This window comes from Chrysemys picta, chromosome 3, assembly GCF_011386835.1.
Source record: "Chrysemys picta bellii isolate R12L10 chromosome 3, ASM1138683v2, whole genome shotgun sequence".
Lineage (NCBI taxonomy): Eukaryota > Metazoa > Chordata > Testudines > Emydidae > Chrysemys > Chrysemys picta.
The window spans coordinates 173,001,752-173,019,431 of record NC_088793.1 but is presented as its reverse complement, the minus strand read 5'-3'; the positions used below and the strand labels follow the sequence as shown (position 1 = coordinate 173,019,431).

The following is a 17,680-nucleotide window of genomic DNA, read 5'->3' as shown; positions in this document are numbered from 1 at the left end:
GACAGTGGGCAAAGGGTAGGGGATGGGATGAAACAAAAGGCGATTAATTAGGAATGTCTAGTATGCATCTTTTTAGTTTCACTTTTTTTCTAATGCCTTGTGTACTGTTAAACTGGGAGGTACTAATGACTGGATGAATCACAGATTGATGGCTGTGAACTCATTCTTCGGTTAACATCTAAGGATAAGGTAATCATATGCCCTCGCCTAAAACAAAAGGAGTTTTGAACTGAGTGACTGAAGGTTGCTACAATTTGTAAGGCATGGATAGCAATTTCATTGGGGGGGAGAGGGGAGTAATCAAAGTATTGTTGGGGGGAAAATAGACGTGTGACTGTTGAGTGGGAGTTTATGGGGAGCGGTTTAGACTGTAGCAAAGGGAGGGTGGTTATGAAGAGGGGCATAAATTGGGTTGGATGATAGCATCCAACCTCTCTTGGCTCCCCTCAAGTGAGGGAGGCATGGCATTCAACAAAACAGCTCTGCCAATGTGCCCCAATCTTCCTGCATCCCCACTACTCTGCACCCCACAGCTCTGCTAGTGAAATTTGAACATCCTGGGTCTGACAGCTCTGCCAGTGCACCCTGATAACCCTACAGCGACAGAGCTACCAATGCACCCCAGCCTTCCTGCACCCTACCACTTTGCCAGTACACTCCAACCGTACCACAGTCATTGTGTTCCACAGCTCTGCCAGTGTACCCAAACACTGCATGAAAACTATTAATGAATGCTGGAAGATCATTAATTGGAAGGGGTCACGGAGATGGGGTCCATCTGTTGGACAGGGGGCAGAAGATCTTTCTCTCATACATAAAACTGTCAATATTTTAGAACAGGAATCCTGTCTGTAATTTTGTTTCTGCCCTCTTTCAGCAATGCCCCAATGTGTCCCATTAACTCTCACCTTTACTCTGCCAACGCTGGAGTTGATGAAATGTTACAAGCTCTTCACATCCTTTTACAATCCACACATTAGTGGATATTCTCTAGGCTATGGCTCCTTCAAAATTGGTGCTCCCATTAAGGAGGCCAAGCTGGAGTCCGCTGAAGAATTTGGCACACACCTGCCACTTGTGCCCCTACTCTTGTTAATCAGAATTTTCTGCTTTCTCAGTCTACCTTGTCAGTTATTCTCTGTAAATCCTCCTTGGTCAGTGCTGTGAGGTCAGTATGGTCTGCTAATCTGAGGTTATGCATAGTCCCACCATATAATGTGACTCCTCCCATTTCATCTCTCAGGCTACAGTCATTACTGATTCTAGTACCAAGTTAAACAAATCTGGTGATAGCATGCATCCTTGTCTCACTCCTACAGTCATTCTGAACCATTCAGTCAGCTTTATGTCAACTGTCACTGCACTCATCAACTTGCTTTGGATGCTTTTTATCCGCTTGATCAACTTTTTGGAGATGCCATACATTCTCATAACTTTTCATAATTCTTTCTGCTCAATGCTATCAAAAATTTATTTGAAGTCTATAAAGTTGTACACCTCTACCCCGAGATAAAGCTGTCCTCAGGAGCCAAAAATTTTTACTGTGTTATAGGTGAAACCGCGTTATATTGAACTTGCTTTGATCTGCTGGAGCGCGCAGCCCCACTCCCCCTGCCCCCCCGGAGCACTGCTTTACCATGTTATATCCGAATTCATGTTGGATTGGGTCGCGTTATATCAGGGTAGAGGTGTGATAGGTTTGGTTGTGTTTTGTGTACTTTTCCGGTATCTGTCTTATTACAATAACTGATCTATTGTACTTCATCATGATCAAAATTAGGGCTGTCAAGCAATTAAAAAAATGAATCACGATTAATTGCCTTGTTAATAATAGAATACCATTTATTTAAATATTTTGGGTATTTTCTACATTTTCAAATATATTGATTTCAGTTACAACACAGAATACGAAGTATACAGTGCTCACTTTATATTCTTTTTGATTACAAATATTTGGACTGTAAAATGATAAACAAAAGAAATAGTATTTTTCAGTTCAGCTAATACAATTACTGTAGTGCAGTCTCTTTATCATGAAAGTTGAACTTACAGATGTAGAATTATGTACAAAAAAAAAGAATTGCATTCAAAAATAAAACAATGTTAAACTTTAGAGTCTAAAAGTCTACTCAGTCCTATTTCTTGTTCAGCCAATTGCTCAGACAAACAAGTTTGTTTGTATTTGCAGGAGATAATGCTGCCCGCTTCTTGTTTACAATCTCACCTGAAAGTGAGAATAGGTGTTTGCATGGCACTGTTGTAGCCATCGTGTCAAGATATTTACGTGCCAGATGCGCTAAAGATTCATATGCCCCTTCAAACTTCAACCACCATTCCAGGGGATATGCGTCCATGGTGATGATGGGTTCTTTTCGATAATGATCCAAAGCAGTGCAGACCGATGCATGTTCATTTTCATCATCTGAGTCAGATGCCACCAGCAGAATGTTGATTTTCTTTTTCAATGGTTCAGGTTCTGTAGTTTCCGCATCAGAGTGCTGCTCTTTTAAGACTTCTGAAAGCATGCTCCACACCCCATCCCTTTCAGATTTATGAAGATACCTCAGATTTTTAAACTTTGGGTCAAGTGCTGTAGCTATCTTTAGAAGTTTCACATTGGTACCTTCTTTGCGTTTTGTCAAATTTGCAGTGAAAGTGTTCTTAAAACAAACAGTATGTGCTGGGTCGTCATCCAAGACTGCTATAACATAAAATATATGGTAGAATGTGGGTAAAACCACAGAGCAGGAGACATACAATTTTCCTCCTCAGAGTTCAGTCGCAAATTTAATTAATGCATTAATTTGTTAACAAGTGTGATCAGCATGGAAGCATGTCCTCTGGAATGGTGGCCGAAGCATGAAGGGGCATACAAATGTTTAGCTTATGTGGTACGCAAATACCTTGCAATGCCGGCTACCAATGTGCGATGGGAATGCCTGTTGTTGCTTTCAGATGACATTGTAAATAAGAAGCAAGTAGCATTATCTCCCCGTAAATGTAAATAAAACTTCTTTGTCTTAGCGATTGGCTGAAGAAGTAGGACTGAGTGGACTTGTAGGCTCTAAAGTTTTACATTGTTTTGTTTTTGAGTGGAGTTATGTAACAAAAACAAATCTACCTTTGTGAGTTGCACGATAAAGAGATTGCATTACAGTACTTGTATGAGGTGAACTGAAAATTACTATTTCTTTTATAATTTTTACAGTCCAAATATTTTTAATCAAAAATAATAATATAAAGAGAGCACTGTACACTTTGCATGCTGTGTTGTAATTGAAATCAATATATTTATTTGAAAATGTAGAAAAACATCCAAAAATATTTAATAAATTTCAGTTGGTATTTTATTGTTTAACAGTGCGATTTAAAACTGTGTTTAATCGCTATTGATGTTTAAAATCGTGATTAATTTTTTTGAGTTAATCATGTGAGTTAACTGCGATTAATTGACAGCCCTAGTCAAAAATCCAGCTTGTTCCTCTGCAAGTGCTGCTCCCACATTCCTCTTCATTCTCCTCTGCAACGTCTTGCTGTTTGTTTTTCCTGGTACACTCAATAAGCTGATTACTCTGTAGCTCTTGCACTCGCTCTTACTGCCTTTTTATATGGATTGGTACTATTACCACTTTTCCCCATTTGCTTGGCAGTTGCTATCATTTGTAAATCTTGAAGACCTGGTCTATTACCTTTGCTGTGTGTTCTTGCCTGCCTGCAGCAGCTCTGCAGTTATGTTGTCACTTCCTGGTGTCTTTCTTTTTCAAACTTCTGTCAAGATCTTTATTATTTCTTCTAAGAATTCTGGCCTCTGTTCTCCCTTATTTGTGCTGGGAAGCTTGTCCAGAACTATTTCATCTACTGTGTTCTGCACATTGCACAGTTCTTCAAAATATTTTTTCCATTGTTTAGTCTTTACTTGTTTGCCATCAATTATTTGTCCGTGTTTGCCTTTTGCTGCAGACCTCTTCAGCTTGTATATCCCATTAATTTCTCTGACTTTGTGATACAACCCATGTCACATTTCTCTTCGCATATTCTTCTTTATGGTTGTTTGCTTATCTGGTTGTTTTCTGTTTTATCTGTCTGGTCAGACTTGTACTCTGCTCTTAGACTTTCGCGCTCCTTCTTGTTCTCTTTCGGCTTGCTACGCTTGTAACTCAGCGGCAGCACTTTATCTGTTATTCACCTTTGTTTCTTCGTTTTGGCCTTGTAGCCCAACACTTGTTCAGCTGCTCTTGTAATTCCCCATCCCCCCCCTTTTTTACAATATTATGTATATCTTCAGCGTTCATTTCTTCCTTCACCAGAAATATGAAGTATCAGAGGGGTAACCGTGTTAGTCTGAATCTGTAAAAAGCAACAGAGGGTCCTGTGGCACCTTTAAGACTAACAGAAGTATTGGGATCATAAGATTTCGTGGGTAAGAACCTCACTTCTTCAGATGCAAGTAATGGAAATTTCCAGAGGCAGGTATAAATCAGTATGGAGATAACGAGGTTAGTTCAATCAGGGAGGGTGAGGTGCTCTGCTAGCGGTTGAGGTGTGAACACAAGGGAGGAGAAACTGCTTCTGTAGTTGGATAGCCATTCACAGTCTTTGTTTAATCCTGATCTGATGGTGTCAAATTTGCAAATGAACTGGAGCTCAGCAGTTTCTCTTTGGAGTCTGGTCCTGAAGTTTTTTTGCTGTAAGATGGCTACCTTTACATCTGCTATTGTGTGGCCAGGGACGTTGAAGTGTTCTCCTACAGGTTTTTGTATATTGCCATTCCTGATATCTGACTTGTGTCCATTTATCCTCTTGCATAGTGACTGTCCAGTTTGGCCAATGTACATAGTAGAGGGGCATTGCTGGCACATGATGGCATATATAACATTGGTGGACATGCAGGTGAATGAGCCGGTGATGTTGTAGAAATATGAAGTTTCTTCTGCGCGACTTCTTTATGTTCATTCTGGATATCTGGCTCTTTCTTTGTTTGCCCATCAGGTATCTATGTCCATTTCCTATGTGGCTTTCTTTGTTGAAATAACAAGTTCATTATCACCAGGTTGTTGCTTAGGCTACTGAATTTCTGCCTTTCACTTTTCACTTTCTTCACTCAGTCCAAATCTGCCTGTTGTATGTTATACAGCTACCGTTCAATATACTGGGAGCTCTGTAACCCTCTCTGTTTCATTAATGCGATCATTAATGTTTCAGAACATAATGGAATGTCCTCCAAAAGGTAAATTTATAGGGCTTCATTCATTTGGGAGGAACAGGGTGGATTGATTTAAATTAGTGGTTTTCAAACATCTTGGGCTGCATACCCCTTTCCAAATAATGTAGTCTACTGCCTACCCCATCTGAGACAAGATCATAATATATCCATGATCAGATTGCCAAGTTTTACTAAATAAAATGCATTGTCCGCCATTACAGGATTTTTCGTGTACACCCGGATGAGAGCTCGTGTACCCCTACGGGTATGAGTACCCCAGTTTGAAAATCACCAATTTAAATCAAAGTGACTTAAAGCACTGATTTTAATCTTGTTTTGTATTTGTATTTTTTAGTTACTTTCCTTAAGTAAAGGTGATTCTCATTGGTTGGTAACCAGTAAAACATATTGATTTGCAACTAAATATAGTTTTTACACTAAATTTGGTATTACTTTTTGCTAAGTAGGAAGTTACACTATATCTATACATGTTTTTAGCAGTTATGCAGCTTATCATACATTTATTCAGATTCTTAATTTTAACATTTTTTAACATGTTAGAAAATGGTGAATCATGTGTTTACAAAATGATGTATTTATTTATTTTTCTTGTGATGTGTCAAGCACTATTTGGATGGAAACTGGCATTCAATGACAAATGTGCAACATTAAGCAGCATTTAATTTTTTTATGAGTTAAATAAAACTGCCTTTAAATGTGCTGGATGCATAAGAAAAATGTTAATCTAAACATGTTTTTCATTTAAAATTGAGTTATACTTTCCTTATTTAATAAGTAGTTAGTGAATTGAACTGATTATTTCAGGTGACCACGTTCAAGATTTTATAACTAATAGAGCTCATCCTCGCACCTAGTTTTTATTCATAGATGGATGAGGAAAACAAGCTTTCTTGCACTTTTGTCTCCAAATTGGTTTCACAACTTTGAATGAATTAGTCATTGAACTGAAATAGTTGAATAAACTGAAATGAAGAGAATATTTTCCATGTATAAGCAGAAAAAGCTACTGAAGTCAAAAGCTGGTTTAACACTTCAATAAACTGATTCCACGTTGTTAACCAATGACTTCTCCCAGTAGAGTGGTTTGACTTTCTTTAAAGCTTTGGTGGCAAGCATGCACTGTTTAAACGTTTTTTTTATTGAATAGATTATAGTAAATTAGGCCTTCACATAGGATGTCAGAATTTCAAATTTAATTTTTAATGTTTGTTTAAAAATGTATGTAATTTAAATAAAATCTGATTTTAAATAAAAACAATTTAAAAAAAAATTTTTTATCCCCCCTGGGGAAGAATGGAGCAGAGAACTATATTTAGGGCTTGGTAGAATTCTTGTATTTAAGAAAAATGTATTTGGAGCACTTTGAGGAAATGGGGGAATAATTATTTTATACATTGTATATTAAATTCAGTTAATATCACACATTGCCACCAGAAAGCTATGGCATTTGGTCTCAGATAAAAATACTTAAAGGAGTCATTTCGGAGTCAGCTGGACTAATGCATTTAATCCAAAATCCTTGGAAATTATCCACCTCTAGTGGTTTGCTGAACATCTGCAAGTGCAGTATATGAAGCTATATGGAGATTTCCGGTAGGGGATTGGGAATAGACAGTCCTGTCTGCTATTACTGACTCTCCTGTTGACTGCTGTGACCTTGAGAAGTCATATAACTTTCCTGTGTCTTCTCAAGCCCCTAAAATCTGGTTAGCTGGTATTATGTAATTTAAAATTCATTAACAGGCAGGTGACTGAAGTAAATTACCATTTTATAAACCTTCAAGTCATGCACTGACCTTTTTACCATAACCTGTAAAATTTTTCAATGTAAAGTGAAATCCTCACCTATAAATGGTAGTTGCATTGATGACTTTCTGTACTTTTAAAATGGGTAACTTCAATCTTTCTGGGCTTTGAAACTAATTTCTTATTTAAAATCACCACGTCTGTGCCCACCATTTAAAAAAAATCCTAACCATGATTTCTAGAGCATGCCAAACACTTATATATTCAGACACTGTAGTATAGATAACTATAAAAGTACTCAGTTTAAAAAGTATAGAGGGGTAGCTGTGTTAGTCTGAATCTGTAAAAAGCAACTGAGGGTCCTGTGGCACCTTTGAGACTAACTTGCATCGCAAGAAGTGGGGTTCTTACCCACGAAAGCTTATGCTCCCAATATTTCTGTTAGTCTTAAAGGAGCCACAGGACCCTCTGTTGCTTTTTACAGTTTAAAAAGAACGCTGGAACTCCTACAAATGTCTAAATACATTATTCACCTGTGAAACTTTATCACTGTGTGCTAGATTCTCCATTTCAGTTCCCCTACTCTCTGGGTGCAGGGAAAGAGTGGGGGCAATGGTGGCGCTATATCTGTTTTTGCACCTCCCTATTCCAGGGTTCTATCAAGTCTTCAGTGCAATTTAAGGATGTCTTCAGAACTGCTCTGATTTGTAACAACTTGTAACTGCTGCCTGTGAGCTGTTACATTGCTTTAGAAATCCACATTTTCCATACCGAGGCTACAAAGAGTGGGGCAAGAACGGCAATGTAAAGTTATTGTACCTGCTCTTAATTAATAGGAAACCCCTCTTATGAAGCACATATTTTCTGGGGCAAGTTCACCTTAGATTGTAATAAACTTCTAAGGGCAGGTCCTTGTCTCCTTATTGGTTTGTAAAGCACCAAGCACACTATGGATGTTAGTTTACAGATAATAATAGCATCCAGTACAAAAATTAAACTACAGTAGGACTACTGGAGAGCAAAGTGATTAAATGAGTTTCCCCAGGGCAAGCAGGATTACACCGATTTAAACTTTGAATTTAGATATACACCTCTACCCCGATATAACGCTGTCCTTGGGAGCCAAAAAATCTTACCACGTTATAGGTGAAACCGCGTTATATCGAACTTGCTTTGATCCGCCGGAGCGCGCAGCCCTGGCCCCCCCGGAGCGCTGCTTTACCACCTTATATCTGAATTCGTGTTATATCGGGTCACGTTATATTGGGGTAGAGGTGTACTAACATAGACAACACTTCTAAATTATATGAAGTTTAAGCTACAAACCTTAAAAATTCAGGATATCTAGGTCCAAGGTGGACCCTTCATCCTTAATACACAATAATTTTTGTATGGGGAGGAGAGTACAGCCTTATGAATTATAGAGAGAGGCTCAACTTTAACTTTGAATTTCCTGGTTTTTGGCGGTTTGTGTCTCAGGTTTATTGGATTCAGTGAAACTGATCAGAATAGCTGTTATGCCCAGGCATGAAATTGTTTTAACTAGAAGAAAGATAGATAAATCAGAAAAACCACTCACTGAACTGCAATTGAAGTCATTTGCATATCAAGTTACTGTGTGGTGTTTTAATTACAGACTTTAATTATTTGGTCTGGCAAAAATAATTAATACTTCAGTCTGATACAGATTAGGGATTTTAACCTGAAAGATAACACACATGTGAACACAATTTTTACCTTAGAAAGCTTCATTATTCTTAAATTTCAAGGCCACCTGCTTATTATGACAATAATCCGCATGCCAGGCCATAAGAGATGCTGTTGCCAAGCATAAGGGAGTAGTCTCCCCCATTTAAAGGTCAATAGTCTCTAATGATTTTTACTTTAGAGCAATAACACTTTGCTTGCACAAAAAACTTGGGTTTGGGTGAGTGACTGAACAGGATAGAATTACTTGTGGCAACTTCAGTGTTTGAAATGTCTTAGATTACATTTCAGTATATTTTTCTCTTTCTGCTAGCTCTTAAGGTAAAAAAATCTATTTAAAAATAAAATATGCAATAAAATAATAGTAATAATTAATAATATAATGCAAACCCTTGCAATATGCAGAATAGCAGCTTTTAAATATTCCGTAATGTTTTGCCTTGTTCTCTTTTGTACCACCATGAATGTTAGCATAGGATGTTTGTTTTAATGTTGAGGTAACATACTGAAGAGTTAAGCATTATTCTTTGAATAGCTAAAATAAGAAGTTTAAACCATGTTTGAATTAAGGAGATAGGACCAGTAATGCTGGTATTTACAATTAAAACAGTAATGCCTGTAGTAGAAGTATACTATAGTTGAAATGGAGTCACAAAGTCTGAGGTAACCACCAGAATTACTGGTTGGTCAAAACCCTGGAAAGTTGTCACATCCATGTGCACAAAAGGATAGAAAGCCAGCCCATGTCTTAAATCATCTGAGAAAGGCCAACAGTAGGCTATGTAAAACAAAGATAGGATAGAGGTGACCATTATGTTGTAAAAGGGCCAGAGGAAGATGTCGCAACTGGTTGCCTTGGTTGTGGATCCTGTAATGTTGTGTGACCCACTCTCTTTGAAGGCATGTTTCTCTGACACTTTTGAGGTGGCTGTCAGGATGGTAGTTTAGAGGTGCACTACCTGTTTGAAATGGAGCTGTGAAAAGGAGAGAGGGAGGAGAAGCAATGTAGGGAAACCATGGTGGTGCCCAGTCCTAGGGAGAGATTGGGTATCCAGGAGTCCTTCCTTTAACTGGCCCTTACAAAAGGTAGAGGACCTACTGTGACTGTAGCCTAGCTGCATGGTGTACCGGTTCTTTTTCTTTTTCTTTTTCCTGGGTAGGGAAGGAATAAGACAGAAAGATTGTGTTTTTAAAAATTTAGGTGGTGGTCAGATACTACAGTGATGGGGTCGATAAGAACCTAGCGAGTTGGAAATGGAGTGGGGGACAGCAGTGGCAGTAGAAATTGATGTATTTTTAACACTTAAACTGAGGAAATGTGATGTGGGGGATGGGGAAGAAATAAGAGAAAAGTGGAAGGCTCTCTTCAGCCTTCACTTTCTTCTTCCTCTTCCCGTCTTCCCCTTCCCCCCTCCCCCCCCAATTTCCGGTCTTCTCTCTTAACTTTAGACTTCTTATTTCAACCACCCAGGTAGTCAAATGGGGCTAACAGGAGGCCACCCAGCTACTAAAATGGGAGAGTAATTAGGACTTGTGTTTTGGCAACAGCAAATCCTACAGGGTTAATATAATTGCAGTTGTATTAACCATAACTGATCATCATTTGTTACAGGCTGTGTCAAGGCAAATGTTTTAGTGCTTTTAATAATGATATAAAATGGCATTAATGGAAAAACTAATTTTAACTGTGAAAGCTACATTTGGAAAGGCTATGTAACGGTTAAGGAATAGGTTTTATTCTGGCCGACTAAATTATATTTTGTTGAACTTTGTTTGGGCAGTACCTGGGCCTGAAGTAGGCTTGAGGTTCTGTTCCTGCCCAAAAGTCCTTTGCTTGAGGCCGTTCCTGTAATTTTGACAAAGTATTTATTTTTAGAGCTATTTGTCCTGTGAGAGTGTTTCATAGGGAATGCCAGATTGTATAACTGCAGAGGAAAAATACTTCATGACAAGAGTGCAATTTAGACACTTGACAAATAAGTCAAAGTACTGGTAATGAATTGTACCCTTGTTTTTTGCTGTCTTCACTAGCTGCATGTTTTTTTGTGTGTATTTTACATTTAAAATTATATGAATGTATTTTATTTTAAACTATTTTAAGAGACCTAGCATTATAAAAGCTTTGCAATACTGCTGCTCAGGTTTGCAGAAGCATTTTATTTAATTCATTTGTACTGAACATACACTCATTGAATAAGCTTTCAGGTGTGTCATGTATGACTAAAACATAGTTAAAATCAGCATTAGCCAGACAGTGCCACCTACAGTCTACATCCAGTCCCCAAGATAATTTCATATTGCACAAAGGTACTATAATGAGGACAAACCAGCTACTTACCTAACCAATTCCTTTAAACATTAGACTCCTTCATAAATGGCCTGCCTCAGGCAGAGGGACAAGTACACACATGGGCCTTACGTAGTACTCTGAAGGTCAGTAAAATGAGGCTGTGATGAATAAATTAGAGAAGTAAAGTTCCAGAGGGCAGTATTCTCCATTAAGAACACTCTGACTAGGGCACCGTTTCTCAAATGCGGTCACTGTGGCTGCATGCAGCCACCACTGCGGCCATGACAGTTTCCTGTGCAGCATCAGCCCCTCCCCTTCCTCCCTGTTGCTCCTGCATGTTGCCTCTCTGGAGATACAGGTGGGGGACACAATGCTTAAGGAGCAAGGTGAGGCGGCGAGGAGGGGGTGAGAAGGCAAGCAGTGGGCAGGGGGGAGGAGGTGAGCGGCAAGGTGAGTGGCAGGGGGCCCTGGCGGGGGAGTAAGGAGGCGAGCGGTGCACCGGCAGCAGGGTGACAAGGCAAGCAGGGGGGTCTGGCTGCAAGCGGGGGAGTGAGGAGGTGAGCGGTGAGCCACCAGCGAGCGGGAATTCTCATGGCGGGCAGGGGGTTTCTGTGGCAGGGGAGTGAGGAGTTGAGCAGCGGTGAGGGAGTGAGGAGAGAGACAGGAGGCGAGTGGGGGGTGAGGAGGTGAGGGGTGCATGGGCAGCGGGTGGAGCCCCCCCTGTAGGGAGGCTAGCCCCCGACTGCACCCCTTCTGCCTGCGCTCCCACCCCCGGCAGTTGGAGCCCTGAGATCCCCTGTGCCTGGAGCCACAAGCCCCCCGCCCAGAGAAGCCCTGAGCACCCCTCCTCCCATGGCTGGAGGAGCCCCAGGCTGGCCAAAGCCCTGAGACCCATCCCACACCTGCCCAGAGCGTCCCCACCCCCTTGTCCAGAGGAGCTCTGGGCTGGCCAAAACCCCAAACCCCCCCACCTGCCCGGAGGAGCCCCGAGCCAGCCACAGCCGTGCCTCCCCTCTTCCTTCCCCTCCCCTCCCCTCCCTTCCCCAGATCCAAGCCAACCAGATATGTTTTTCATTATTATTTGGATTTCTATTATGTAAAAGCATTTTTAAATTTACTTTAGAATTGTTATACAGACAACCAATTTACCAAAAAAGCAAAAGAAACACTAATAAAAAAGACAAGAATGTGCAAAGCACCTTATTTGTATTTCTACTCTGTTAGGTCTGGTAAAGAATAGAGAAAACTGTCCATGATTTTTATTATTGAGTCTGCAAAAAAAAACTGAAAACCTTACATAAATAAATTACAATGATTTGAATGTATATATGTGCATATTACTTTATTAACTTTAGGAAAAATAAATACACTTTTTCCTAAAATTCAGTGTGGCCACCAGCAAGAGTTGGTGGCTGCACTCTGAGGCCACCAAAAATTTTGTTGTGAGAACCCCTGTAGTAGGGGCTACCTAAAGTTCAAATCTGGGGACTGTTAACAGAAGCATCTTGGCTGTTCCCAGCTATTAGGAAAAAGCTGGTCTCTTAAGTAGCTAGGAACCAGCTCACCTAGTGTTTTCTAGATGAAACTTTATGTCCAGTTTTTGAGATATGGAAAAATCCATGGGTAAGTGAAACACACATGCACCCACACTCTCCCTGCCACTTCTCTCCAACCCCCTTCACCACATCTGTACAGGGTGAAGGCGTGGGAAAAACGTCATTCTCTTCCACCTCATGGCTTTGCACAAGGGTTGGCTACATTCCTGATAGGGGAATGTACAGGAGCTGTACTAGGTAGAGATGCTAGTAGGGTTAGTAGGGTTACCATACGTCCTCTTTTTCCCGGACATGTCCGGCTTTTCGGCAGTCAAACCCCCGTCCGGGGGGAATTGCCAAAAAGCCGAACATGTCCGGGAAAATGGCGGCTCTGCTCCTCCCTGACTCTTCGGCTCTGTTTAAGAGCCGGGCTGCCCGAACGCTACTGGCTTCGGGCAGCCCCGTGCCTCCAGACCCTGGGCCGCCGGAGCCCGGGAGGGGAAGTGCCCGGCTGGGGGCGCAGGGTCTGGAGGCGGGGGGCTGCCCGAAGCCGGTAGCGCTCGGGCAGCCCGGCTCTTAAACAGAGCCGCGGCGGCTGGAGCCTCCAGCCCCCGGGGCTCTGTGTAACTGACAGTGTCATTTACACAGAGCCAAAGAGGAGCAAAGCCTCCAGCCGCCGGGGCTCTGTGTAACTGACACAGTGTCAGTTACACAGAGCCGCAGCCGCTGGAGGCTCTGTTTAAGAGCCAGGCTGCCCGAGAGTTACCGGCTTCGGGCAGCCCCCTTGCCTCCGGACCCTGCGCCCCCAGCCGGGCACTTCCCCTCCCGGGCTCCGGCGGCGCAGGGTCCGGAGGCACGGGGGCTGCCCGAAGCCGGTAGCGCTGGGGCAGCCCGGCTCTTAAACAGAGCCTAAGAGGAGCACAGCCTCCAGCTGCGGGGGCTCTGCTCCTCTTCGGCTCTGTGTAACTTATACAGTGTAAGTTACGCAGAGCTGCCGGAGCCCCGGAGGGGAAGTGCCCGGCTGGGGGCGCAGGGTCCGGAGGCATAGGGGCTGCCCAAAGCCCGAGCGCTACCGGCTTCACGGTTTGCTGGGCAGCCTCCAGACCCTGCGCCCCCTCCCGGGCGCTTCCCCTCCCGGGCGCTTCCCCTCCCGGGCTCCAGCTGCGCTGGGGAAGCGCCGGCTGGGGGCGCAGGGTCTGGGGGCTGCCCGGGAAACCGTGAAGCTGGTAGCACTGGGGCAGCCCTTTCCCCTTGGCTGGGAGTGGGAGGGAGGAGGGGGCGGAGTTAGGGTGGGGAAGGGGCGGAGTTGGGGCGGGGCTAGGGGTGGGGAAATGGGCGGGGCCAGGGCCCGTAGAGGGTCCTCTTTTTTTATTTGAGATATGGTAACCCTAAGGGTTAGCCACCTCAAAGTGGGAGAGGGCATGGCCATGGACTTGAGCCAGAACGGACGACTGCATACTGCACCGTTTGAAATGCTGTGGGGAGCTCCTGATCCAGTCTTTGCTCCCCATAGCATTCCCTGAGGAAACTTGCTGAGTCAGACGGAATCCCTCTGGTGGCTGCTACTTCTGTGCATCACCTCTATTTCTGCCCTGCAAAAAAGTGTCCTGTGGTTAAAATGATAATCTCTTCAAGATTTTAAAATATTGTAATTACCATTTAATACAGCATACCAGGCATTTAATACCAGAACTATTTCAGTGTCTCTAATTTTGTTTTTATTAGCCTGGATACAACTCCCATGCTTCTCTCATCACATGTTCCGGCATATGTTAGTTTCCCCAATTATGTAAGGCATATGAGTATTCCCATTTTTCAAAATGGGTTGTATATTTCTCCCAACATTGGTCAAGTCAGATCAATCCTACACATTAAGTGCATATCAATCCTACACATTAAGAAAAAATGGTCTTAGTTAATAAAGGTAAATAGCACTCTCTGCAACAGCAATAGGGCACAGTTTATTATCTTTTAATTTTGTTTTGAACTTGTTTATCCTAAATACTTATGCATGCTTATTTGTGTTTCTTTAGATGTACTAACGAGAGTCTCCGTACATTGCCACAGCAATGGTTGTACAATGTTTTAGAAGAAATTAAATCCTGTGATCCTTCTTCTAAACTATGTGCAACTAGACGCAGTGCTGGAATTCCATTCTACATACAGGTACCTACTAATGTTGCACCTGTAACTTCATATGACTGCATTTATTTTATTGCCACATCATTGTGAGTCATATAAATCCCTGAAAAGTATGAATGAGTACATTGTGAGATTGATGCGTGTTTTACCAATTTGACCCATTTTGGGTCAAATTATGCCCTTCTAAATACTTTTGAACATAGATGCGGGCAGGAGTCCACATTTTGTCCCAGTTTACGTTCATGCAATTGGGATTACAAAATGGGAGTATAATTCGCCGTGAGATGTGGATCTCTTGACTGGCGTTTCTGGAGGATGAGAGCACATGAAATTTGTGGTTTCAGTGTGGTGTTTGTCAAATGTGTAATAGTTCAGAGATTGTAAATATAGCTGCTTATTTTATTTGATAAATAAAAATGTGGATATTGCATTGTGAAGAATGTGCCTGTTTTCATTTGAGTGCTCCATTTTGGAGCTGAACTCCATTTTAGTGACATTAATACTGTAGCAAACGGAAATTCTTCTGTATTTGATAGATTATATTTGTAATTGGGACATATGAGTCAAGAACTTTTATTCTTATGTTTGTAATTTACACTATACATTTTATGATTACTGGATTTTTTTGTTTCAAATAAAATATGGTTGAGCAATTCAACAATGTCGAAATTTTGGCTTTCAGAAGAGGGGTAGAAGTTCGGAGACACGAGGGAAAATGTCTTTCTTTCTTTCTTTCTTTCTTTCTTTCTTTCTTTCTTTAAAATATTACAGATTGTGCAGTGACGGTAACTGATTTATGATTGAGAAATTGCTTTACTATTAATGCAGATTTTCAGTGTAAAAAGAATATTTGAGGGAGACTGGGTGGTGTTGGGAATTGTTTGTAAGCTCTTTCTCTTTTTAAGTTTTTCTTTCAAATCCAGCTCCGATTGATAAAGATAAAAAATTCTTACCCTCTGATATTTGCAAGTGGCCTACATTAAATTAATTCGGTGGCTTCAGCCCTATTGCTGGGGACAAGTGTTCCCATCTATATCACAAAATTTAGCACAGTTAGCACTAATTGGCACCATTAATAGCATTCTGAGAAGCCAGGTTATGAATTGGCATCTGTGAATAAGATGGATAAGCACTAAATGAGGATAACATTATCCTTTTTTTTTTATCTTTTTTTTTTTTTTTTTTAATCGGTCTTTGTAGGCCGAGGTTGACATACATTGGTGGGGAAGTTTACACTGCTACTGTCCCTGCCATACCCGTTTGGATAAACTAGTCTGGAAGGTGCTGCTTTGTCAATCCCCGAGGGAGTACTAAATTCACATCCTGACAATTAAATACCTATAAATGGAGATTTGGAACTAGCTTTGGAATTGAACTGAAACCATTTGGTTGAAGAAATGAGACGGATAAAACAAAGATAAAATATGTACAATTTTCCTTCTGGTTTTCCATTTTGTTTTTCTTTGATGGATAACTCCAAGCACACTTGTGATTAATGAATCCTGAAATGGACTGTTGCATTTAAATAATCCAAAATATAGATTGTAGTACATATTATAAAGTATCCTAAGAAGATAGCATTAATACATAAAAGATCTTGTTTTCTTGGTCATAAATGCAAGATTCAATGTGGCCTCTTGCCATCAGTCTCCTGATACATGTTTTACTGGCTCAGTAAACTTGCTCTGTTGTGTTTTAATGCTTTTATAATATATTCTATAAGGTTACATGCATTTTTAAAATTACCCTTTCAGATTAAAAGTATTGCTACCTAAAATAAATCTTTAAACTGCAGAGAGCAATTCCTTTTGGAAGGATAAGAGGAAGTAGTGGGAAAGAGGCTTTGTTTCATTTTTGTACTATTCGTTATCATAACATTACATTTTTAGCCTCCTTATGTTTTTGCTGAATGTTTGTCTCCCACATATTCCCCTCCATTTTATCTCCATACTGCCTCAATACTTCCTTTCTCTTCTCTCCATGTTCCATGTTTTCCCTCAAAGACACTGTTAAAAGTACCAGTTACTGCTTTTGTGCATGCTCCCAGTTTCTGTCCTCATCAGTGCTTCCGTTGGCTGAATAGCTCGGAGGTTTTGCTTTCACATTTATTTTTTGCAATGTGATATGGTATTAAATGTCTAAATATTTGTTATTGAAATGGATTCTATATGAGGTTGTTACCTGTCAAAACAGAGTTAAAGCCTTTGATTCTTTTCCCCCTGAATGTAATCTAGTCTTGCTGTGTGATTTTTTTTTTTTTTATTGATTTTTTTTAAATTATTATTCTCTGGTATCCCTCTCTCCTGCCCCCTTCCTTAATATTGCATCACTTCTGAGCAGCTGCATTCATAAGTATCTTGACTATTTTATTATTCTTGTAATAAAAATATAGTTAAACTAAAATTTAACCAGTGCAGTGACCTTTGGACAGATGGTCCTCTTCCAAAATCAGGGTGCACATGTTGTGCTCTGGACTCCATGTTTCAGTGAAGTGTCTCCAGCGAGTATTTTTATGGTGTCTGAAGTGTGCTCCACAGGTTGAAAGGATTGTGCTCAGAGTTAGTAGAATTAGTGACTACTTTCATTTATGGAAACCATTCACTTTAGTACTAGTTCGTAACAAAATAATGTTTAGTTAATTGTTTTTAAAATGAGGATGTTATAGCAGTACACATTTGATTGTCATAGTAATTATTAGCGCTGTCAAGCGTTTAAAAATTAATCGCGCGATTAATTGCGATGTTAAACAATAATAGAATACCATTTATATAAATATTTGTGGATGTTTTCCACATTTTCAAATATATTGATTTCAGTTACAATACAGAATACAAAGTGTACAGTGCTCACTTTATATTTGTTTTTTTATAAATCTTTGCATTGTAAAAATAAAAGAAATAGTATTTTCAATTCGCTTAATACAAGTACTGTAGTGCAATCTCTTTATCATGAAAGTTGAACTTACAAATGTAGAGTTAAGTACAAAAAATAACTGTATTCAAAAATAAAACAATGTATAACTTTAGAGCCTACAAG

General features: G+C 40.6%; 1 protein-coding gene across 8 annotated transcripts in view; it reads left to right on the top strand.

Annotated features, from left to right (window-relative positions):
- Window positions 1-17,680, top strand: part of THADA (THADA armadillo repeat containing) — a 327,795-nt gene that overhangs the window by 46,661 nt on the left and 263,454 nt on the right. For all 8 annotated transcript variants that reach the window (XR_010600221.1, XM_065590664.1, XM_065590662.1 and 5 more), the window contains one exon: window positions 14,536-14,668. Coding sequence is in view for 7 of the 8 variants with exons in the window: in XM_065590664.1 (XP_065446736.1) it covers window positions 14,536-14,668 (133 nt within the window). In the remaining variant the exon portion in view is untranslated. The remainder of the gene's footprint in view (window positions 1-14,535; window positions 14,669-17,680) is intronic.